Below are 26,777 nucleotides of genomic sequence, written 5' to 3' on the forward strand. Positions count from 1 at the left end.
GAGTTCCTCACTCTGTCTGTACTGGCCCTGGTTTTTGGTGGCAGCTTCAGGAAAATGTAAGTAAATAAGTGCCTGAATGTGAAAACATTTTTGAAGTTCAACTTAAAATTAACTAGTATTAAGCAACTTTATTATATAAGGGATTACATTTTTAATTTTCATTTTATACTCAGGAGAATAGTGGTATCTCTTCAAAAAAAAGGAGAAACGGGCTGTTCAGGAACAATAAACAGAGAGAAAAAATAATTTGGCTTTTTTCCTGGGAGTTTGGTGTGAGAGTAAGAGTGGGAGATGAGGAAAGTAGAAGAACTAGGACATAAAAACATCAATTAAGAGTTGCTTTAAAGGCTGGTAAATTGTTTAAAGGATTCACTGAAGTGTTATTCAAGCATATTTATACAAGTGCTAAAATACACGCTTAATTAAAAAGGATTGGGATAGCCTGCAAAGCAAGCTGCTTTTTTTTTTTTTTTAAAGAGTAAAGACTATTCCAAGGGCAAAAAAGTATTCCAAATAGCTGGCTTAGAGTTCCAAGGCAAAGGTCAAATGGTAGAAGATGTAGAAAATAAAAAGTGTTTTTTCCCCTATACTCAAATCTCCTAAATGCCCTTGTTTTTAAAGCCTAAAGATTCTACCACTATTCCTTTTAAATTCAAAAGTTAGTGAAAGCAATACTTATGGCCATTAGTTACATCTGCTTTTCAGATCACCTTCAGTTTTACAGGTACAAGAGAAAGCTTCCAATGGCTACTGAAGACAGGATTGTAGCTGCCTGGAGTTTATATGAGCCACATTTCATAGAATGATTTCTTAAAAAACTGTATCTGCTGCCCTAAACAGAGAATAATGAAAAGAAGGGTTGCCAGATTTGGGGGGTTATAACATTTTAATCATTAAAATTTTCTCTTCATAATCTAGTGCTTATCTGGCCTATCATTTTTTAGCCTACTGTTAACCTCTGTAGAAGATTAAACATCTTTTTTTACGCAACAAAAGAAGAGGCATAGCAGATTTCACATTGTCTAGCAAAACAGCATGCTTCTTATATTGGTAATTTAAAACGTAGCTGAGAAAAAAGTCAGAATCATGTGCAACTATTTAGCCTTTTGCCCTTTAAAAGAACATATTAGTCTAACAGTCTCAACTGAGCTAGTCATGTTCACACTCACTTTTTGGACATTTTGAGAGAAAATATTCGTAATGACATCTCCATCACAAAACAGAACACATGCACACTATCTGTGGGCTACGTCATTTTCTATGGTGATAGTGATACTTAACAAATTTGAATGCAGTTAATTTTGAAACAAAGCAGGGGAATGATTTAATTTCCAATAAAATGGTTAGAACTCTGTATTTTCTAACAACTATAACCCCTTGACGCAAAGACCTATTAGTAAAATCATAAAGTGTTTCCACAAAACATTAGGAGGAAAAATTAAGATGTACAAGAGGTAATTCAATAATATTTGTCACTTTAACATGCAGAATATTTTTAATTCCTTCTAAATTTGATCCTCTGACCTAGGGGAGAGGCTGGGCTTCACACTTGGAGTGAAGAGGGAAGGACCCTCTTAAGTCCATTTTTCCCACCCAGTTACATCAGGGTTCTGGGCATTAAGTTACCTTTTCCCTACATTAGCTACTGCAAGATGCTCCAAAGAGTTGCCATGGACAAATTCATGTTTTCAGTGTTTTAATCTTTCACTAAATTAATCCTCCAACACTGTAAGCTACATTTGGTTAATTGACAAGAAAATAAAGAGACAAAGAGATTATCTTGGTAAAGTCCCTGCACCTCTGTATCTTCATAACCTCAACTACAAAATCAGAGAACTGGATTGAATGATCTTCCAAGTACAATCAGAATCAGACATATATTAATTAGTAAATATAACACTGAATCACCTTCCAAACAGGCATTATTTTTAAAGGAGAGAGGATTTACTCATATACTAAGTTATTGAACATTTAATAGTACCTACCCCACGCACATCAGAAAGTTTGGATTTGACAGATTTGCACGGATCTGGACACGAGGGTGCCCTCCACACACGTCAGTTCCTTTTCACTTCCAGGCCTTAGTACATATACAGAGGGGCAACTACTGATTTAAGGGAATTTTTAACTTCTTGAGAGATCGTTGCCTTGTCTCAGCTTGTCCCATACCTTGCATAATGCCAAGAGCACTCCGGAGAAGTGTGTGTGTTCAGCACATAAGGCGGGTAAAGGGATCCTTGGAACACATGAGCCTTGACTGCCAGGTCCCAAGGAATTTAGTGGGACAAATTCAGTCATCATCCATATTGCCAGTTCTGTGCCCCCACACACCCTTTCTACTGTCTTGCTGGAAAGAAAACAGAAATTCACAACAGCAAAACAAACATCTGCTATTTCTAGAAAAGGACAAACAAGAACGGTAGGGTATACACAGCAGACTAGAGGGTGAGTCTGCGGTGGACCTGTTCTGCCTCAGAGGCACAGTGAACTGATTATTAGAAAGTTCTTCCAAAGTTTAAAGACATAGACATGGAATTAATTACACCCCTGTGTGTTATGTATTAATATTTAAAAATATAAGAAAAAATCTTTAAAATGTTTAGCAATCTAGTCAAATTTTTGTACTTAGACTTCATTTCCAGTAACAATTCGACTACATTTTTTAATTTATACAACATGGATAGGGCTGTTCTCCTATGATATTTTGAAAGCCTAATTCTAATGTTTAAAATTTTCAACAGTCTCTGCTTTCTCTCCCTCTCTCCCTCTCTCCCCTTCTCTCTCTCCTTTTCCCATATCCCCACCATTTAACTTTAGACCTAACCTTTGCCTTTCAAAAATAAGATTTTGGAAAACCTTTTTTTTAAATGTCTGGTTTTTACTACATCACTCATTAAGAAGTACATATAAGAATTTCACATATTCTACATTCTTCTAAATTAGATTTGCTAAAGACATCTGATGTGCAAAGTAATAATGTGTAGCTATTTAATCTACCGGTAACTTGATACATCTGATTGACACTGACTTCAGTAAAAACATAAAACTATCAAGTCGTTGAATTTTATTGTTTGCCCCTCCCCACTTCCCCCATCTGGTATATATGCAACCAAGAAATGTTCCAGACAAACCTAAATTAAGCCAATGAATAAAAGTGCAAAGTTATTCCAGAGTTGGTCTGGGGAAAAGTAGCAGAGTTCCTGTAATGAAGACATCATCGGAAGGGTAAATCCATTCTAAATCCATTTGTTCAATTTGCCTGATCTCTTGCCAAGATTATTAACACTCTGCAACACTAAACATCTAACTGGTTCTGCTCAAAAGGACATTATGGGGAATCTTCAACTGCTTACATTTTTATGCTTCAAATCTCTCTCAGACATTCCGAAGGTACAAGCGGAAAAATCTCTCCTTTCCCTGTATTCTGTCATGATGTTGCCAAAGAAGGGCTCTGCTGGGCAGCTAAGGGGGCATCATCTATCAGCAGTTTTCTCATTCTTTTCAGAGAATCAACCCCACTAAATCCATGCATTTCAGTAGATACTGATTCTCCTAAAGCACTAAAAGCAGTCTTCTATTTTTAAATGCAGAAATTAATGTAATACAAAATAGTATCTATCGGCAAACCACAGCAGTTCTTAATCACTTTTAATCTAAATCTTCCAGAAAAGTGCTTTGACTGATTTGAGTTACCATTTTAATGATACTTACTCCATCTCTTGAAATGAGATGGGCTGTGTTTGAAAACACGCATCATCTCCAATGCTGCATAAGGGTTTTTATCATTGTTTTTAAAGCAAAAGAAATCTTTAAACATATAAAGTGAGAGATTTTAATAGATTGCAAGACAAGGTGTTTTGACATATCCAGAGTGACTGAATTTTACAGCCAGAAGAGTCAGTTTAAGTGATTCTCAAAACAAAAGTCAACTTGTATATACCCGTTGTAACTCATCATGAATACATGAATACACTAATGATCCCTTTAATGGAGTCTGAGAAAAAAAAATTCTGTCCATTTTCAACAATATGAGAGTGGTAAGCAATAGTTAGCAGATGTGCAGTTGGGTGACATAGCTTTCTTTCTAAATGAGGATATTAACAGTGGTACACACTTTCGCATTCAAACAGGAGCCAATATGCTAATATACTTTGAAACCAGATTTTAAAATAAACTGTATCAATTGGGGTCAAAAGTCTATTCTAATTTAGAAACACCTTTGAATGCAATTTCTATTTTCCCGGTAACAGAAGATTATCTCTTGAAAAATAATTTAGCCTTAATGACTTAACTTGCTGACAAGGTTATGGGACACAGTGCCTTTTAAACTGTAAACTATTTTAAGTACCTGTGATTGTTATTTTTTAAATAATGCCCTCAAAGGCAAGGAAGGTAAACAGAAGTTGATTTTAACCTCCAAAAAGAGGGTTCCCAAACCGCTACTACATGCTTTTTGGTTTCTTTCTTTCTTTTTCTTTCTTTCTCTTTCTCTCTCTTTCTTTCTTTCTTTCTTGTAGTTTGGCTCTTTACTTATTATTGAGTAACGCACTTTTTATTGGCTCTGTACTTATTATTAGGTAATGCATTTTTTATTGTCATCACTGTACCTGCCCAAAGATCTACAATAAAGATAACCAAGTTCTTTTAAATTAGCTTCAATCTAAGAATAGGCAGACTTTCAGGGAAAACCTGTGGGCTCTCACATTATTTGTAGGGTGTACGGGCCTTTGCTTTGGGTTTGAACCCATCCAAGATACTCTAATGATTCCTTTAACGATATATGAGGGAAAAAAAATTATTCCATTCTAACGATAAGAGAATGGTAAGCAAAAGCTGGCAGAAGTGCAGGCTCTGGACTATGTGGGGTATTACTAAACACTATAAGACTATCAAAAAAGTCAAAATGCCCTCTAAATTTAAAAATAAGTTTATCCAGAAATGTGCAGATAAAATCTATGAGCAGCAGAGAGTATAATTGGTAAAGTCATGCAATTATGGCAAATCCAGAACTAAACCCGAAGTGCCCTACCTCCCAGCTCAGTGTTTTGTAACTTCTGAAAGAAATATTCCATATATTTTGCCTTCTTTTCCTAACTTCTTATTTCTTCAAAAGTCTCTCACATTGACTTCCCTCATTGTAATGAATGATTTTGCTTTTTCGAAATCTCCCTGATCTTTTAAAACAAATGCTTTCCCAGGCCCCCTTCACCTTGACTTTCTCTTCAGCTTTACTCTCCGTTGTTCCTTCCTCTTCCTCTGCTGTGATCCGTGAGGTTGTCTGGCCGGCTCCTTCTGCAGACACTCCACTTACTTTCCCTTCTTTCTTCAATAACTCCTTTTCTTCTTCAAATCCCACAAGTGGCATTTCTGAAAGCACAGTCCTGGCCCTCTTCTCCCTCCCCAATCCTATGATAAGACGCAGGTCTGAGTGGCTAAGTTTTATCTCTAAACAAATACCGTGGTTGCCTGGGAACACTACATTACATGGCAATGCCCTTTTCTAAACCTTTACCAGAGTCACTTCAAATGCAAAAAGGATTCAAAAGGAGCTCCTATTCATTCTGACTTAACTACTTTCTCCCCCAACTTGAGTACCTCTCAAGAACAAAGTTATTTCCCTCCTCCTCCCTCTCCGACACCTTGGACCTAGCACCTTTTGACATCAAGTCTTAACGATTACTTTTCTGAACGATCCTCTGATATCAGTTTTCCTCTGTTTTCACTCTCACCAGCACCAAGTTTCTATTTCTTCAGGTGTAAAGTAGAGACAGTGTTATATCAAAAGAGGCACTGTTATGTCAAAGCGTTGTATAAAGGTTATTGTTTTTATCATCATCATCTTTGTTGCAGTTATTATTCTCATTATCTTAGAACTAGATATTTTCTACCATAGTTTACTAGTTGGCTTCCCTGATTCCAGTCTTCCTCCACTTAAATCTGTCTTACATTTTCTACCTAATTTTCCTTAAATATTGCTATGAGCATATCACTTATCACAAAAAAAATTAAACTTTTTTACCAGAACTCAAAACTTGTCATAACAACATAAGCAACATTTACTGAATGCTTAATAAGTGACAGCAACTCTCCTAAGAACTTTACCTGCATTAACTATTTTAATTCTTCCAATAGCACTATGAGGTTAAATATTATTATCATACTCATTTTTTCAGATTAAGAAACAGGCATAGAGAGGTTAAGTAATTTGTGTAATGTGACCTAAATTGTAGACTCAGGATTTTAGAATTTGATTCCAGTGGCTAAGCTCCTAATAACTACATTGTAGTCTAAACTCAGTATCTTACCTAACTCTTAACTATCATACACCCACTTATCATAGGCTAATACTTCAATCTAAATAGGAGGATCATCTCTCGTCATCTCAGCCTCATCCCTGCTTTTTTTTTACTCTGATACTAATTAATCTAAATTTTACCCATTCTTCAACACTCAACTATACCTACCACATAAATGAGCCTTCCCTAAGTTAGTCTAATCATTCTAGTATTGTTAACCAGATGGAAAACTCTGTATCATATCTTCTTTTCTTATATCCCACATAAGATACTAGTCTCCCTGTACGTATTTAATAAATATTTATTGACCAACTAATTCATCAATTCTAGAATTTATAACTCCAATGGCAAAACCCAAAGAACAGCAAAGAGAAAACAAGGCCTTCAGAAATGCCCAAAGTTAGAAGCAAGAAGAGAACAGGAGACAAGAGAGACATAAAGTGAGTTCTCAGAGGCCTGGGAGTCATTTTTATTCACAGCTATCCACTGCAAAGAACTATGGCATTTGGTAAATCGTCTGCCTGGATATGGTAAATTATCTCATTAAATGTGGTCAACAGGGGACAAATTTAATACTTTATAAAGAATATTTTTTTAATTCCATACAAAGTCTTGAAAGAGTTACCTTACCTTAAGCAAGGGTATATCCTCATACTAAAAAGAAAGATCATCAATATCTTTCTTTTATGGTTAAAAGAAAAAAAATCAAATTCAATTAACTCTATGCATCATAACTGACTTCTGTCTTCCCTGGTTTTCCAGATAGATCAGCCCTTTTACCCTAATTAGCTTTAGGAACAATATCAAACATCTTATCAGATTCCAATATCAATTTATTCATACCCACATTCAAGGGTCTAGGCAACCTTATAAGAAAATAATATTTCCAAACTTGATGGCACCCTCATCTACCACAGCCCCATCCCTTGCCCCTTCCCTCCATTCCTCACACAGACAGCGGGTTCAAACCATAGGCCCATCTTCCAGTATAAAGAAAAATGACCGTCTTTTGTTACTTAGCAGATTACTTCTACTTACAAAGACCGCTAAAAGAGAGAGCTGGGTTAGTGAGGTAATGTTACAGGGTCTATATTGAGATGTACTCTGCAGCTGCACGGTTTTGTGATTTCCAACTCTCTGAGTATAATGCAAAGTCAAATGCTGGATCAAAAAATAAATTTTAGAGCCAGCATGCTCAAATCAAGGGCCCATGATTCCCTTTGCACTAACCCTTTCAGCAGCATGTTACATCAACATTAGTACTATCAGCACCTGGCCTGACACCAGCTGCTCTCATCCTCAAAAGTAAAAATAAGATGCCTGATATAAATTAAGTGAGAGACAATATAAAGGAGCCATGTTTCATCAAAGCTTTATTACAATTTCTCAGTGATAAGAAAGATTATATATATATATATATAATGGATATATAAAATATATATGAATGCTTCACTTCTACCACATCCTCCTTTCAGGTCTCTGTTCTTTATTCTCTTCTAAACTGTCAATTTATATAATGATGCAGTGATATGTGACAGGCCAACATGTAAATATCACTCACTATTTTAAACACAATAGCAATGGCTCAAATGGCCAAATCCTAGCAATGGTCACTGGTATAAAGCATCAGCTGCTTTGTGTGATTGTGAAACATTGTTCTTTTCTCTATGATTCATATCACATTCATTCTAATTGCTTCTTGAGTAAGGCTTAGAACTGCAATTTTATTTAACCCAAATTATATAAAAGTATCTTATGGAAGAATGGGTGTAAGTAATATTTCAATTTTAAAATATTGCTAGGTAGCATCTTCCTATAGGCTTTACACAAAATAAAAATTGTTCAGGGGTACTGCTAAACAGCAAAGGATTGGCAACATTATCACAATTAATTACAAAACAAGTATCAAACCAAAACAAATTCAACTCTGTTATAAGATACACAAATAAAAATACTTCCGGTCAACCTGCAATACACACCCATGATTTACAAAATGGCCTGTGGGATTCCTGTCTGGCACAGTCACCTGGACACTGGTGTGATTTAATAAACTGTGAATCATCTGGATGGTCAGTATGGGAAGGCTGGAGTGAGCACACTTGTTCCATTGTGCTGTACTCTGATGCTGCCACATAAATGTTAAATGCATCTACAAATATGTGTCTTGGGAAATGAACAGGACAACTTATGATACCGGCAACTCCTTTTAAAATTTCCAGCAAAAATTAAAAGTTATCTTCTGTCCATCCTGAACAGATGAATTCTGTTGTTGGTTTTATTTCTTGGTACCTATACTTCATTTTCCAGTGTGCCTGCAGAAAAATACTAAGAGGACATTTTAGCTACTTAAGCTGGAAAATGAGAAACTATGACTAATTACTCAATTGCTAAATGTTCACTGACCAAGGTATACTTTGCATCATCACACCCTTTCTGTCCTTTCAATACCTTCTGCTTTCCCTGGTGCAAGACACATAATAGGTGTTTAAGATGATTGGAAGGAACTTTTTTTCTGGATAGAGCACTGTTCTCGGCATGGTACGAACATAAACACACATGTGACAACAGAAGTCCAGGCTATTCAGGACGTAAGTGCTATACCTCAGTTCTAGGACATTACTTTTAGAAAATACAGAAGATTTTAGTCTACTTTCTTCCCCTAAGAAAAGACATTTTAGTGTGAGATAATGAGGTAATCATCTAAAATGTTATCAGACCGTTCCTTCTCTTTTCTCTTTCTGCTATTTTGACAAAGTACTATTAGAACTGGAAAAAAAAAAAAATAAATAAGGCATGATATTCAAAGCAATGAGTAAACTGCTTAGTTTAAATCTGTTTTGTTAGTCATGCCTTCCAGCTTTCCACTGTGCACTCATATTCTAGTCCAAGAGTTAATTTGGGAACTGGCACAGATTTCCACTTTTAAAAGCTAACTCACTGGTGTCCCTTTAATTTCTCTTTACTGGAAGTGCATCCTAAATAATTACCCCACTGATATGGACATCTCTGAAGGCACGTCCAGAACCTCGCTTTCTACTGCATTGCTTTAATTGAGTGTCATTCTCCTTCATTTCCACTTTCTTTAAATTAGCAGGTAAGACTGGGACTCCTCCAGACTCAGTTCAGACTGCATTTTCTAATTAGATCATTGGAAAACTTTAATTAATAAGATGACCCCAGCATAAAAATCAGGTCATATTGTTAAGCACTTATAACTTACAACTTCTAGCAAGCACAGACTTTTGCAAGTCAGCCAACTTTGTTAGTTCTCAACAATCCTTTAATTAGGCTAGACAGAAAGTAGCGTGCACTAATGTGTATCCTGGCTAACTTCCAGCGGGGGGGATAATTGCAATCTGGCCTACCTAAACTTGCGCTGGTTTCAACTGAATACAGTAGTCTTCTCCATTCCCTGCCTCTATTTCATTCTGCAACTGATGCTTTGTGAGAGGCAGACAGATGGACGGCTCCTGCTTTCATCCTAATCACTACAGACTACCAGTTAATAAGAGCTGCTGAAAACCTACATCTAGAACTATGTACTAGGAACTGTGGAATGTAATCTAAGACCTACCGCCTTCCTCCAGCCTACCCGACTAAATCAACGCCTATGAACTGCATCATTTTTACTCCCCACCCTGTTCCTACCCTATACCCACTACACACACACATGCAGACCCTCACAAGCAGACATACATACTGTCTACTCACCTAGGTTTTCAGAGGTCCGAAGAACATCCTAAGTAACACTGCACTAAATTGCAAGTAAGAAAAACTTCAGCTACATCTGGTTCTAAGTTCATCCTTTTTCACTGCTAGTTAGTCCTGTTCTGTGTTAGAAAAAAATGCATGAGATGACATATTAATTGATGTGTACACAAATATAAAGTTAGAAAACTACCTTCTAGCCTGGTTCTTACAGAGAAAGGCAATTTTAAAATGCAAAATTTAATCATAAAATCATTGAGCTAAAAGGACTTTCAAGAAGTCACAAACTTTACTCCCCTCCCTCCAAGCATGTAAATGAGAGCCCACCAGAAGACTGATGTACCAAAAGAAATCAAGTTGGATCTAGAGAAATTAAACAGCAGATAGGATATTTTAAAAGCTAAATCTCTGCTGTTTTACTATACTTGTTTGGCAGTAACTGGGCCTTCAAGTGAATCATGGCATCAAATATTAAAATGCTTGTTGAATATCCTTGAGTTTAGGAGATCATCTAAGGAATATTAATAGCTTAAGCATTTTTAAATCAAAGTTCCTGAAAGGCAGTAGTTATGATTTTTTTGTGTCTCTCCATAAGAGCAAGAAAAGATTTACAAACTCTTTAGAGTCTTGGAAAATACTTGTTTTTAAGTTTACAATCATATATTCTTAACTCTTATCCAAATTTTTAATTGAATTAAAACATCACAATTTGACCTAAAATTTCTCATATCCAGAAAAAAAGTGTCGTCCTTCATTAAACAATTGCATGTCTAGCTGATAATTAATAATGCATATCTTGTCCCAAATCTTTCTTAATTAGGACCTTTGATGAAGAAATATGTACTGCACATTTTAGCAGAAAATCACATTTGGGAGGAAACAAAAGTGTCAAATGTTTATTCACAGTCTTTATTGGCACCAGAAGAAAGGTGACATTCACTGAGCCTTAGATAAAATTCACCGGGCTCAAACCAAACTGATCAAAACAGCCAAGAATGCTAAAGGCTTGGTTAAGCACATAATTGTCCATAAAAGTAGCTTTCAAATAAATCTAGATTCAACCTTGCTCCTCCAGTCAATAATCCCACAAATGCTTACTCAGCACCCCTTCTCTAATGCATGTCTTCACCTACCTCTCTTTTTGTTTCATCCTTTTTTTACCCAAGCTTTCTTCATTGCCAAGAACCAACCCTCCTTTCATCCTCATTTTTAATGGTTTGGCTACACAACAAAATCAAATAGAGAAAAAAAGAAAAAAAAATCAAAAAAAATTAAAAAAAAAACAAAAAAAAATAAAACAAACAAACAAAAAGTCAAATAGAGAGTTTCCAAACTACCTAGGTGATTAGGGCACTTTGCTGAAATTCTACTTTTCAGGGGGATGGGGAAGGGGCACTGCTAGTGTTGACTTGTTACAGATCTCCATGAAGTTTCTTATCCAGGGCCATGAAGGGCAGTCCTCAAGGGCTGCCTTTCGCTCCACAATCCCCTCCCACTGTGCCCTGGACAACACAAAATCTATTAGGAAGAACCCCCCTGTTGTTTCTAAGTGTTCTAACTCCTTACTTTAGTTGGTGGTTCTCAACAACGAGCATTACTCCCCCCACCACACACACACAGGGGACATTTGGCAATGGCTAGAGACAATTTTGGCTGTCTTAACCAGAGGTGTGCTACTGGCCTCTAGTGCATAGAGACAAGAGATGCTGCTATACATCTCACAATGCACTGGAAAGCTCCCTACAATAAAGAATTGTGCAGTCCAAAATGTCAACAGTGCTGAGGTTGAAAACCCATACTTTAGCTCAAATCTACATTCCTCTTTCCGTAATTTCTCCATTCACGTGCTCATTAAACCAAGGTTACACAAACATTTTCATTTCTCTCAATTCATACCACCCAGCAGCAGCCACCTCCAAACTGCCCCTAACCACCCTTCTTTACCAGCCCCACCTGCTTAAACCAAACACTCCCCAAAACTTCTCATCATTGTCTACAATCTTCAGAACTCTCTTCACTGTCCCTTATTTCCGATCATCTGTAATAAAGCCAGAATGCACAATGATGGACAGCTGGGCCACACTGCCTTTCATCCTTATCAATAACTAAAGCATTGAGTTCTACCCACCCAATTCCGTGGACATCCAAGGATTCCTGCTTGCGCTAGGAGCTGCTCCTCCCCAAGATCTAAACTTCTGTATTTGTGGGCTCTCAAAACCACCTTACCTTCCATCTCTTCTATTGCCTCACTTCGGCTGTTACTTATTATCAACATTTACATTGGCATTCCAGCAACCCAACTATCCATCCCATTCTGACATCCCTAGTTTCTCAGAAGTCCTACCCAGGGTCAGATAATTTATGCTCAAAGACACCTTGGAGTTCTCACAAACCCTTAGCTTTGTTCAACCTGTGAACAAAGAAACTTCCATTTTCTGTTTTTTCTTCTCATACTTAGAAAGTTGGGTAGTGATGGAGAAGTAATTGGTTCCCCTACAAATGGTGCCACCTAATTTCACTAAGGCCTTCGATGCAATTTAGCAATCCTTGAATTTACTGTTGCTTTGCCCTCTCACTCCCCAGAGGGCTTGCCCCAAACCTCTGGCCCTCACACTCAGATTATGCTGTTTCCTATTCTACTATGCAGAATTAGGCCATTGACCTTGATGATGACATCTATGGAGACATATATCCTATCTTACACTATTCAAACTCTTTCACAAGGTGCTCAAGTCCATCCATGAACTGCAACACCCTCCCCCAGCTACCCTACGTTCCTGTCAAAATATTTCCTTCTCCAGAAATTCTCTTTTCTCCAATCTCTAGCTCTAGAAATCTTACCTAGCATATACCAGATCATTATACATTCTGTGATCAGCCTATGAGAAGGTAACTGCTCCTCCACTACATACCCTTTTAGTACTTTGTTCTTATTTCTCTTTCTTATTATCATTCTGCCTTATTTTGTAGATAACTACACATGTGATTTAATCTCCTTGACAGAGGTCCAGCGTTATTCTCCAGCTTATTCCCACTATCCAACTCCTACCTCTGGCTTCTGACACCTTGCATTACACAAATATGCACATATGTATGTTTATAAATGTATGTGTATATATGCTTACAATATATAATAAATAAGGTACATCAAATTTATATATATATACACAAATAAACATATATATAAGTAAAACACAGACACAAACATATATATAATCTCATACAATGTCTCCCAAGTTCAAAAGTAATTGAATTAAACTTGTTGATAATCAGAGATTCCCAACAAATGGTAGTCTAAAAAAGATTTTGGATCTGGTGTTTTCAGCTAAGTTTTACTGATGGGGTTCAGAAGTTTGTGAATCCCCTCAATTGTCTGGGTATTTCCCTGGCAAGAGAGTTCATAGCTTTTAACAAATTCTAAAAGAAGCCCATGATGCACACAAAAAAATAAAATAAAATAAAAAATAAAAAATAAAGAAACCATTAAAAATTACTTCTGTAGAGGCATGTAGGGAAAATAAATATAAAGATAGAATTCACTATTTTATATTCTGATCTAATATAGCCTTTGGAGTATCTAACTACTATTATGTCAAATGAACTAAATAAAGAGCTAGCTAATATGAATTTAAACTTACATGATTCATATTTTTATAAATGGACAGTATGACCCAGTTTACATAAACATTTATTTCTAATCAACACTAATCTTATCTACAGTAAGTTGAACAGTGATTTTATGGCACATAATGAACAGGGACTGTAAAATACTTCAGCTACTATCATATTAAGTAAATAGTGTGGTTTAGTAAATAAATAAAAAAAATAAAAAGGATCAGGTAGCAATTTAAACCAATCTTTCAATTATTACAACCACTAGACATTATATCAATTTACAGTAGAAATACTGCTTGGCATTTCTTTCAGTTAGATTATATCCTAATTGCCAAAAGGGTAGAAACTGGATACATTTAATTTATTCAGCACATGCCATTATGCTATTCATGTGTGAACATTTCATAAATCCTACTAGATGAAGTTGATTTAGTAATTACTTAATTTCCTTCCACTATTCATTCATTCATTCATTCATTTTAAAATGATCATAACTGTAACACAGCATCTCAGATTAGGAACCAACCTCAGGTGAAGGGATACTGTATCTTCTCCACCTGCCAACTCCCCAGAGAAGGGTCCTACACACACTTGATGCTCAGCACACAACTGCAAGTGAACCAATATACTATGTGCATTCAGGTACATCAGTAAGACTTTCAGAAGAGATGGCATTTGCAAAAGAAGATATTTTAATGTCACAGAATTACTTTTCAATCAAAAAGTTCACTTTCTTCCTGTAAATTGAAACCACTGTCTTCTGTCAATGAATTCCCTAATATTTCTCCTCTATGTATTAAAGTTTAAAATGTAACATTTTTATTCACATTAAGAAATACTAACTTTAAAATTTCAGGGAAAAAAATATACCTACCAGCAGCAAACATGCAACAAAACTAGTTTATATGTGAAGTCTTCATCAAATAGCTATATAAATATCAAAAAAGTATTTGTTGGGGTTTATTTTTTTTTCAATTTACAGGAAAAACTAGGATTTAGGCCACCATGATAATAAACGGAACCACCCTTGAGCCTTAAAGTAGATGCAGTAACAGAGCAATCATCACCACCTCATTCTTGTGAAAGGAAAGTGAAAACCCAGGTCTCTCTTAAGATTAAATAAAATGGGCATATAATTAAATGTCACCAAACACTGTTGCTACAAGATTTATATTTACTAAATGTAACGGAACTTATGCTATTTGCCTGGTGTGTAGGTCAGCTCTTTTGAATAAAAATAAATCTACTCTGGTACAGTCAATAAAATGGTAACTTGGGAAAATCTCATTCTATATCTCTAATTGCCCCTGGGCCTTCCCAAGAATGATTTATGCAAAGCCAGAAATATGTTTTTGAGACAATTCATTAATGGATGCACAGCCAACTTCACAGAACTTCACTATAATGTTATTTTCAAAAATATATTATTGTTTTAAGTAGAGAAGTCTGACTTGCTTCTGAACTGTTAGACATTTGTGAACCCCACTCCGTAGAAGAAAGAAGGAAGCCTTTAATACTAGGCTAAAGGAAGAGCAAAGCTTAGGTTCATAACTGCTATTGAATGGCCATAATTTAACTTCCATCCTTTGACTGAATAAATGGAACCACATCTAATGAAAGATGGACAACAATGAAACTCCATTAATTCCTGTTGATAAAAATCACATAATCCTATACATAACTCCAAGTTATAGTCTCACTACCATCAAGTTGAGCAAGTTTTATTTAAAAAGAAGGAAGGAAAAAAGAGACCCAAAGCTCTTTATACACCACTTGTGTATTATCAAATCCACTACAGCTTCTACAGCCTTCAAGTCATGTAGCTCACTCACTGCTCCCAATAACTAAAGACATCCACAGACCCTCATCTTATCCTTGCACTTTGATGTAGCAAACAGATGGCACCTGAACACACCATCTCATACAGGTAATATTATTCTGATTTTATAGATTAAGCATGAGGTCAGAATCAGTGTGTCTGAAGGATGAATACAGCCCCCAGGAGCCAGCTGCCTCCTACTGCTGCTGATGCGGGAACAGAAGAGGCACCCAATGCCAAGACAGTGGCCGAGTCCATCTCCAGGGGCCAAGACCACAGAAGCAGCATACCACTAGGCTGTAACTTCCCCATCTCACTGGAGCCTGCAGAAGTCTGCCACACTCTTTGTTCCCCAGTGGTGCCACAGACTGTCCTTCCTAAAAATACTACTCAGAGGATCTCCTATAGCTAGAAGCTCCTATAGAGTAGGATCATATGAATTTCCTACGACTGAACATTTCAGACACAACAATGACCCTTTCCTCATCTGAGACACAGATGTCAATGATACGAAATATCGCCTTATTCTGTTGTATAATTAGCATCACACAGATGCACAGAAAGGCTTCTGTTAACAGGAGAAGGGTGTACCCGTTTGAGTCCTCAGTTCCAAACTAAGACACATTTGTTTTCAAAGAATGCAACATTGTTCTCTTTTTTTTTTTTTTTTTTTTTTTTTTTTTGTTCCACTGTGTTACTGATTCAGAGTGTATGTATTGGTTAGAAAACAAAAGTCAGTAGAAACACTCTTCACCATGCAGGCAAACACTTAGGGAAGGATCCTGGATGAGTCTGATGTTAGGCATGGGATACAGACTGCTCCTCATCCTCTGCTTTTAAAAGAACAGGCTCTGCAAATGTCCGCTCCCAGGTATTCTCCTGAAGTTCCAAATATCCTTCAGAATCTCTGCCATGAATTCAATGATGAGGGTGGCGATTTCAGTGGTTGAAACACGGGTTTCAAAAAACTCAAACACATTAAAAAAAAAAAAAAAAAAAGAGCCATGTATCTGAAAACCAGTTCCTTTCATTTATCTTATTAATCTGGTAATACTATATGTTAATTTTAAACATTTTTAGGTTAAGGGTTTCCATACTGGAATTCAACCTTTAAATACTGTTCAGATAACAAATTAACATTACTAACTTTCAGACTACACCAGAAGTCTAGAGTAATAATTCACTGAAGAGTGTTCCTGAAAATACTAACTCTGTGGTATATTAATATATGATAAGAGAAAAAGAGTTTCCTTGGTTCAACGCAAGCATTTTATAAATATTTGCTGAGCCAAATGCAGTTAAGTAGGGGTTTCTTTAGTGCAAGACTTCTTAGAGTTGCTAATATTTATTGAGACCACTGAGTGAAAGGGGGAGGAGATAAAGCACACTGTCGCCCTCCAACTCATTGAACTTTGCAACCCATGTTTAGGACTAGTACTACATAGAACACAATTTTAAGAATACTGACGTAAAGAAGTATGCTAACTGGTTTTTGAAATCTAAGTTGAATTCTTAACAGAAATATCAGACACATAAGCATATCATTTTATCTATTTCACACCATTTGCCCCTAGTATCAGATCTTAGTGTCAGAGCCTAAAGAAATTAGGGGTAGGTGAAGAAACTAGTTATTGCAAGTAGGACCACGGATATGATATGTCAGCTAGACTCACTAGTCTCACTAGATAAGCAGGTCAGAAAGATTAAACTGTTAATAACTACAGAGATTTTCTAGATATCAAAAGTAACATAAGAATAAAGACACATATTTGGGAAGCTAAATATATGCTATTTTTATATAAACATTGAGCACATCTCCTAAGCCTCCTGTAGGGTAAATGGATTGGGAATTAGTTGCACAAATTTAGACTGAGGGGCCAGGCTACTAAAGAGATGCAGGTGAAGGAGCCAATTCTGTTCCAGCCTAACCAGCATACAATGTGCCGGCTTTCAGATCCTTGGATATTTCTATTCTATTGGAAAAATACAAATGCTGTGAAGATAAAAGACCTCCCATTTCCTTTCTTTAAACTTCTAAATAGAACTAAAGCTTCAAGTCAGAGGCAGGCATGTTTGGTCCCTGAGAAAAGTTTTCTTTCATATCAATAAGAGGCCAAAGTGGAACACGAACTGGTGATCCAGTTGGGGTGAAGAATTTTACAAGCAGGCATGTGCACTAACACTGCATCATTAAATGATGACCTGTGTTCTAGGCCATTGGTTCTCAAAATCGGGTCCCAAACCAGCAGCATCAGCACCACTTGGAAAATTGTTAATAATGCAAATTCCCTGGCTCCACTTCAGACCCACTGAATCAGACTCTGCAGGTGGTATACAGCCATCTGTATTTAACAAGCCCTGTAGATGATTCTGGTGTACACTAAAGCTTGAGAACTCTTCTAGGAAATTCAACACATATTTTAAATAACCTATTTACCCTAAGTTATTTCCTTCAACAATAATTTTAACTAGTATTGTCTTCTAACAGTGGTCTGGATAGTTTCAGTATTTCAAGTGTGTTTAAAATGAAACAAAAGCATAAAACAGGCCAATATCATTACTCTGCATTAGCCATTCATCAGGGATTGGTTGCAAAAAGAACAGGAATTTGAGGGGAAAACGAATGCATTTCTTCTTTCCACAGAATCTATTTTAAGCATACATATCAAAGTGTCCAAGCCCCTCCCGAATGGATATTTGCTGCCAGGAATACATAGCAGGTGTAACTTTTTCCCCCACTCTTAAATAAGGGCAGAAACACAGCCTTATCACTAAGGTTTATTTCTCTAGAACTATGAGTGTGTTTGGTTGTGTTTGGGCACACCTGAAATCTAGTGGGAACAGCAATGGGCATTGGCTCTACATGGGAAAACTTCCTCTTTTATTCTCCACTCAATATACCAGCAGCTCATAAGCGTGTGAACCCCAGGTCGCTATGACCAGTCAGGTTTGGCACAGTAGCCTGGCATCACCCCACCTCTCTAAGCCTCAGCGGCCTTACGCTGACTCCCGAGTTGGCAAGGAATTTGTAGGTAGATGCTTGCTTTGTTAGTAAAACAAACATAAGATACTGATACAGTTTTATGTTACACAGAAAGGACACAGTGTAGTAAGGTGGCACAGGCTCAGAGTCTGACAGACATGGGTTTGAATCCAAACCTCACCACCTACCTAGAGGGTGAATTAAGAAAGTTGCTAAATCTTTCAGAGCCTCTGTTTCCTCCTCAGTAGAAAAGCAGTATCAATATCTATTATCCACCTTCTCCAGATTTATTGGAGAATAATTGAAATAGTACATGCTTAGTATTTAGCCCACAGGTAGCTTCAAAAAAGGACAATTTTCATTATTATTTATTTTACAAAGCTAGATTTTAAAAGCATAACAAAAGGTAAAAACACACAAAAAGAAAAAAAAGAACCTAATTTGCTTACAAAGCACATATAAAAATCAGTTTATTTGTAACTTCTCAAAAAGATGTTTTCACAGGGATCAAAGGTAGCATGTAATTCATAAGTAATTCTAAAGGTGAAAATTATTAACATTAGAAATCACCCTACTCCTCTTCCAAGTTGAAAATAAAGCATTTATGCTTTTACGAGATTAAATGTTAGACTATTCCTATACTTTACTCAGTGCCTGTTTTAGAGTTTAAGCAAAGGAAAAGGAAAGCACTGCTTTCAAGAAGATGAAGCAAGTAATTCCTTCAAATAGTAAGAACTTTCATATCTGAACATACCTGAAATATTAAAAGAAGAGAAAAAGAGTTTATAAATTTTATTTCCACCCTAATTTGGAGAAAGAAAACAATATAACTTTATCTTGTTCCTTTATAATTTTAAAACATCCTTCAATTTCTTGGGGTTGGTAGGAACAAATGGTTCATATACTTTCATTTCCACACCATAGAAAGTATCTAGCTATAAATACTTCTATCATTGTTTGGGGGGAGAAAAGCAACACCAGATACAAAAATATTGATGGTGTAGGCATTTTGTTATATTAGGAAAAAAATCAATCAACTTTCTATAGGGGACAAGGACAAAAATTGGAAGGGTTCCTTATTTAGGTGAAAAAAAAAAACAAAACAAAAATGTTTCTCCTAGTTCTGTGTGCATGTTTGATTTCTGATATTTATGGGTTATAAGGCATGGAAATAAGGTAAATTACATCATTAGCAATAATTTCAAAACTGATTTTAGAAAAATTACACTGAGCTGCTTGAAATTCTACCAAACAACAAAACTGAACAAAACCTTTTGAAATATTAGGCATAAGTAGTATATAAAGGCACTTAATGCAATCGATGCCATAATTTTAGTATTTTTATTTCCAAAGTAAGCATGCAAGTTTTGAAATGTGCTTCTGTCTCATATTTTATTCTTCTTCAGCACACACACATACAAAAATGAGACAGAAACAAAGTCCTCCTGTTTTAAGGAGTCCCTGGCTTCCATTCTGAAATTCTTGACTGGGCAAGTGGAGAATCTGACCCCAAAGCAAAGTGGCATCAGAGGGAAAAGAAGGTGGCAATGCCCGTTTGCCTTTCTGAGTTGCTGCCCACATATGGGCCCCAAACCAGAGATGACTGTGGCATTTGGCAATGGGGATGCTGCAGTCCAACCCTTTATTTGAGAAAGCAGGAGGAAAGTGCTACTTGGGCTTGCTCTTTGAAACCTTTGAAATCCAAGAAGCTGCCACTTGGTTTGTGAAACAATGAAGAGAGCTGGAGACTGGAAGATTCTACATCTCCCTTGGTAAACAGAGCAAGTAGTGCTGAAGTACAATAAAAGAGTAAACTTGAAACAAAAGCATGTATGCTGACAATGTTGGGGTACAAAAGTAGAAAACATTAAAAAAGGATGAGAGTTACTTTACAACTTAGCAACCGTTCAGCATATCTGTACATTATAAATTTCTGAGGTATTGTGCGGAAATTTTCAGTCTTTTCCAAGTTTAGACAGGTGAACAACTGCAAGATTTTACTGTCAATGGCACTGGAACCTAAAATATAAAATTCTCTGAGTACAAGGGTCTATGGCAGACAAAAGTGCTACATTGTGAAACCTGTTGAATATATCCTAGAAAAATCATAAGATTCTGCTGGCACTTTTCAAGTCTCTTGATGTCAATACTTTATTTTCTAAAAAATAATCAAGTAGCACGTAATTAAGAACACTGCACAAAAACCCGACCAATACCACTGAAATACTTCATAATTATAATAAAATTGTTTCTGTTTAGTCTGTCATGGTCTTCTTTCCTAATAAAGTGTACCACTGAAAAAGCTTAGTAATTGTGCAGTAGGAAGCAACTGATGATTCTTAAGTTTCCAATGTATTTCCTCACACAGCTGCACACACATGTGTACTAACCTAATTGTTAGTTGCACCTGCTCTATGTTAGCAATATTTCATAGAGCACATGGCAAGAAAGGCAATTTCAAGTGTTAATTTGTTGACTGTAAATCCATACCTTCTTTCAATAGTTTATGGCACATACACTTCAGAAATTACTACCATGTAGAAGTCTGATGTACAAAAATGTGGGCGATTTTGAGTTCCCTGACTTGAAAACAAAGCTGTCTTTTCAACCTAAAATAAGTTATATACGTCCATATTATAACGGAATGATTTTTCACTGAGAATATCTGAGTAATTTTTTTCAACATTTATATAAAATACTCTCTGATTCAACTAAACATTGGGGGGAAAACAGCCAAAACTCCTTCACAAGCTGCTGAGAGTTGTGAATAAGAAGTTAAATTGTTCTTGTCCTATACCACTATATCCAGCAGTGATGATTCTTGTTACTTTCTGAAATATTTAGCTTCTCAGCAGTTAGGACAGCTATATATATATATATATACAACAAGACATGTACCTTCTTGAGATTATGAGCTTAAACTCTAGATTCTCCACAAGGACCAAATCTGTTTGCAGAAATTACACATCACACCCCTTTTCTTATGAAAACACCCTAAAATCTTAAGTTGTCCTTACCATAGAGCTCATAAATTTTAATTTATGTGATAGCACAGACACTTTTTTCATGAAATTGAAGTTTTCTATTGAATCTCTGTGTTATGAATTTCTAATTTCTTGTCTTATATACTGATTTCCTGATTTTTAAGGAATATATATCTTATCAACACTTGTAAATTAAATTTGCATTAAATAGAATTAAAAGCAAAGATGTAGAATGCTGGCAAGTAAATTTCTCCGAACAGTTGTCTCGATCCTTCACTTATTACAAGATCAAAGTACTGTGTCAGCTCTGAGAATAACCCGATGAATGACTTCCCCAACTACACAATGCAAAAGCTATCTCGCCATCTCCTAAGATTAGCTGCAAGTTGATACAGATGTAAATATTAAGTTTAATTAAAATACAAATATGGTACTTACAGAATTTCAGATTAATGTTTCAGAAATGTAAAAAAAGTAACATACTAGGTTATCTGATTCCAATTATTTTAATTATCTAAGATTTTTCTGTACAGTTGAAAAAATAAAAAAGCCCAAATGTTACTAGAATATACTAAAGACTTCAGAAATAAACAAAACTGGGTGAACTTTTGTGTCAATCAATAACAAGAGGCAGACTTATTCTGAAAAACTGGCTTATTTGTAAAACAGCCCTTACAAGAGCTCAAAGATACAAAAAGTTTCTAAATATCCACCAAGAGCACAAGAAGATATATACACCCACCTATTTTGTGTGTGCTGTTTTTTGCCAAAGAACTATTTTTTAAATTATATACTATATTTCTAAAAAGCAATAATTACCACGAATCCCCAAGGTTCTTTAAGGCATGATCACCTCATCCTATCAAACCAACTGGATTTTCTTCATCCTTTGTTTTTTTTCTGTACCTGCATTAACATGGCTACTAATTATATTAGCCTGGTAGCATATACAGTCTGAATGGGAAAAACCACAGGATTCTTATGGAGTATAAAACACTCCTCAGGATTCAAATGTATACTTGCTTACACTGAGTGTTCCCTATGTTGCAGCTACACCTATTTTGTTAGAGAACCGAGCTGTGATTCAGAATTTCTGTTTCATGAGTGATGTAGCACCTCTTCAAAACACCATCACATGCATGCAAACATACATACACACACACACACACACACACACACACACACACACACAAAGAAACCGTTACCTATCAGGCTCTTTTTATACTTAATCTTTCCATTCACATATTAATATTTTTTAAAAATTGCCTAAGTTATTGAGCAGTTTGTATTCATCACACAAAATTTCATAAAGACATCTGCCATAATAAAATCCTACTAGGTCAAATTAGTAAAAGTTAAATCAAATTTTTAAAATTCTGCATGAATGCTCTTACCCACCCACTCATTTTTAGTTTTATGCTTCCACACAGTAAAATAGCAAATACATTCTTTTCTGAATCATATATGAAAATAATGTTTTGAAATCTTTATGCAATATTGCATACTTGACCTAATGAGTGGTCTGGTTAACTCTAACATTAAAAGTAAAATTCCTCTATTGCAAAACTTAAATGACTGTATTGTGCACAAAAATAAACAGGTTACACATCACTGAGAAAATGTTCTTTATAGTTTCAGCTTATCTCTTACCACCAAGTTTATAAGTGATTCACAGATCAAAACATACATCATCAGATAACTTTCCTGGGGAAGAAAAGCATCCTAAAACAATATATAACAAAAAGCGCTGCTTCAGCTAAATATTAAACCAAAAAACAAAAGACTACAACAAATGCCCGTGTGCTTCATGACAACTGATAAACAATGAAGAACATTTAAGGAATTCTACTGTGCGTTCCAATAGCAAATTCTTGCTCTTTTGAACACTTTACTGATTGGGCTTTCAGAAATCTTCATCTGTCTCGTACTCCTTTCAGCCTTCATGAAACGATTGTTTGAAATGTGGGTGGCTATTCAGTATAATTTATACTTTCCAAGGAAAGCTATTTGGTAATAGGAGTAAGCAAGTGCCTCCTACTTCAAATTAACCACTTAGGGTAGTATATTTTTCACCTCTAAACATTCTCCTCAGCCCCACCTTCCATCGTCCTTAGGGAATTGAAATTCAGAGTCATGACGTTTTCCATTATTGGCTCCTTGTCTCTTTGCAACTATACAACATTCCTCAAAAAGTATATACAATTCTCCCATACATGGGATAAGACAACAGTATCTATTTCAGGGGCTATTACATACACAATTTAAGACAGAATATTTTTCTCTGGAATTGCTTGCAATAATTGCAATTTAAAGGTTACCAATTCAGTCTATGGTGATGGTGCTGCTGAGTTCACGTAAGCATTTCTATTCAATCCACATACTTTTAAAACTCAATGTGGATTCCAGATCACACTGCTGTAAGGACACCATCTGCCCTACATAGTGGTCTGTTAGAGCATTATACTTATAATACATCCCTGGAAAAATAACACAGGTCAATGAAGAATCAAAAATACTGCAAAAATGAGTATAGGAAGAAAAGTCAAAAATTCCATCTCTCTCTGTTTTAACACCTGTACAGTAAATTGTATGTGACAATCACGTTGCTGCGTTAATAGAAACGCAAAGCCTAAAAGGAACAAGTGCTACATCTTGCTATATGCTTAAAGAAATTAAAGACAAGTTTAACCTGCACTTGCCAAACTGTCCTCAGAGGGACAGAAATAGGTGGTGACGGAAAGGTTCACCTCTCCTGTACCCCACAGCGCGTCTTTCTGAAATCATTGAAATACAGGCAATATATCTGTCACCGTTTCTCTTTTTTTCTTCATTCTAGTCCATAGCAGACCCTTTACTGCACTCCCCTGCCCACTATCGCCAAGCTCCAATACAAAATACGAGGACCCAAGTGTCACTTACCAGTTGCATGCCACAGATAAAGATAAGCGTGCACCTGCCACTGCAATAACCCATGGTTTCCGAGACCCCTGCCACAGCCAGACTGTCCCACGTCGGCCACCGTCGAGCCCCCACTTTATCCAATCAGATCGCGGGGAAGGACAGGCAGACCTGCCGAGGGTTCGGGGGCTTCGGGTTGCTGCTGCCAGCGTCCTGGGAGGTGAGAGGCATTAGGACCTGCTGGCGCGGCGGCGGCGGCGGCGGCGGCGGCAGCTCCAGCCGCGCCCGCTACACATACCTTCACTCGCTCTGTGCACACGCCGCGCCGCGGGCAGCGCCGCCCGCCGAGACGCGCCCGGGGCCCGCAGGAGCAACCGCGGCAGCCTTGCGACGCCGCCGCGCCCTCGGGCATCTGGCCCCGAAGTTGCGCCCCCGGCGCGGCCGCCGCCCGACGCGCGCTCGTTCCGCGCGTTCCTCTCCGGGGGCGGCAGAAGCGCGCGCTGCCCGCCGCTCCTGTGCGCCTGGCGGGCGGGGGCGCGGGCGCAGGCGGGCGGGGGCGTCCGGGTTTCGCGGTCCGGGGCGGCGGCGGCGGTGGCGGCTGCAACGCGCAGTGAGGCCGGCTTCGCGCCGCGTCCTTGCCGCGGCGCCGCCCCTCCCCTCGCTCGGCTGCGTTAATCCGCCTCTTCCTCAGACAAATCCTTCACTCTGCTCCCAGCCGCTCCCTCCCAAGCGTCAACTTCTGCAAGCCCGGCCGGGGCTGAGGCCGAGGGGGCTGCTGGCGGCGGGAAGGGGCGCCACGGACTGAGTAGCCCGGGCTGCATGTCCGTGGCGGGCTCGGCTCTGCGGGTCCTGCTCCCGCCGCCCCTGCCTCGTGCACTACGCGCGAGCGAGCTGCGTGTGTGTACGTGTGTGTGTTGGGGAGAAGGGACGACGCAGACGGTTTGAGGAGGATGGGTGAGGAAAGAGGGGTGCAGCGGGGGCCTCCCGCCCGGCCGAAAGCCCGAGAGGCCGGAGGAGACGGGTGCCGCAGCCGGCGACTCGCCCTGCACCAGCTCCGATCCGGCCTCGGCCTCGCTCCGGGCGTCTGCAGGGAACGGAGTTACTGGGCAGACTCCGCCAGGGAAACGGCCTGTTGTTGGAGGTTACTGTTGGAGTTGGGAGAATTGGGAGCCGGAGGAAGTAGGGAAGCAGTGAGTTGCTCTTGCTGCTTCAAACTGTTGTTTGTTTCCACTCAAAACATTAAGGGATCAGAGACTATTTTAACACCCGATTTCTTTAGCCTCACGGACCGTCCCGGCTGAGTGCGGACTCCGGTCTGTGGAAGCTCTGAACCCGCCAGATGTGCCGCGGGTGCGGTTACCTGCGGAAAGATGCGCTTCGGGGCCGGCTACTGCCATCTGCAGGCGGAAAGCTGAAGAGCGTCACGGGCTGGCCCAGGTGGCTGTCCCTGGGGTTTGGGTTTTCAGGACCCAAGGGTCAAATTCCCTTTATGCGCTGGGCAGCTAGTGAAAGCACTCCTGGGAAGTAAGATGTGGTGTCTTGATCCATAGGGGAACTGAGTCATTGGATTTAAGCGAGGGGTGTATCAGTTCCCAGGGTAATGGCCGTGGCTAAAGAAAGAAACAGTTTAGGGAGCTAAGTAGCAAGCATCTGCCCACACCCCACATAAGAGATTTAAGATTGATGAAACCACGTCAAGCAAAGAGCTTTCCATAGCAAATGGGATTTGGTCCTACTGAGAAAATGGCTTTTATATAGGTTAGCATTAGGCAAGAACCTCAAATAAGGATCCAAAACGATTGCCTACCTTGAATAAATATGACATATTAGAATGACTAAATATAAAGAAACTGAATAGGGCATAGGGGATTTTCAGAAATGATTTGTCAATCCTAGAAACCAATAAAGGGACTTAATTTGTTAAATTCATCAAAAGCAGATATTTTATTACTGTGAGAATGCCTGCTTTCAATAGCACCATTTGTAAATTGACTTTCCGTTTGAAAAGTGCCTTTCACAATATGTGCTCATACTTTTGCCTGGCCTGGCAGGTAATAGATGCATCCCAGCCCTTGATGAAACTGAAGCCAGAGATAGTGGCAAACATGATAAACAAGTCAGGATATCTTTTAGTTGTTACTATTTGGTCTTTACACACACGTCAGGTGCTGGAGATGCAAGTATTTTGCATTGACCAACAAAAAGAAAACTAAGTTAATGCTGAATATCGAAGAGGCTTCTGCCATACTGTTGAAATTTTAATACCTTCTATTATTCATAATAATAGTAACATATTTATATGAATCTGTCCATAATCCTGCCACAGTTTCCCTGTAGTCATCAACAAAGAGCAGTCTTTTGGCTGTATAGGTAAAAGGAAAGCATGATGCTGTCTATAGGTGACTCAGTTCATAGTCCCTGGATACTCACCTTTCAGCACCTTTTCCTGCAAACATTTGGAATTGTCTTGGGGT

General features: G+C 37.9%; 1 protein-coding gene across 2 annotated transcripts in view; it reads right to left on the bottom strand.

The window, feature by feature from the left end:
* NKAIN2 (sodium/potassium transporting ATPase interacting 2) overlaps positions 1 to 24,524 on the bottom strand; it is a 1,131,060-nt gene extending 1,106,536 nt beyond the window's left edge. The window contains exon 1 of one of the 2 annotated variants that reach the window (XR_005217865.1): positions 24,325 to 24,524. Coding sequence is in view for 1 of the 2 variants with exons in the window: in XM_037842926.1 (XP_037698854.1) it covers positions 5,210 to 5,365 (156 nt within the window). In the remaining variant the exon portion in view is untranslated. Of the gene's footprint in view, positions 1 to 5,209; positions 5,411 to 24,324 lie in introns of those variants that run through there. The other variant, XM_037842926.1, reaches the window with a different exon arrangement.
* Positions 24,525 to 26,777: the final 2,253 nt, after the last annotated feature.

Source organism: Choloepus didactylus, chromosome 7 (genome assembly GCF_015220235.1).
Source record: "Choloepus didactylus isolate mChoDid1 chromosome 7, mChoDid1.pri, whole genome shotgun sequence".
Taxonomy (NCBI): domain Eukaryota; kingdom Metazoa; phylum Chordata; class Mammalia; order Pilosa; family Megalonychidae; genus Choloepus; species Choloepus didactylus.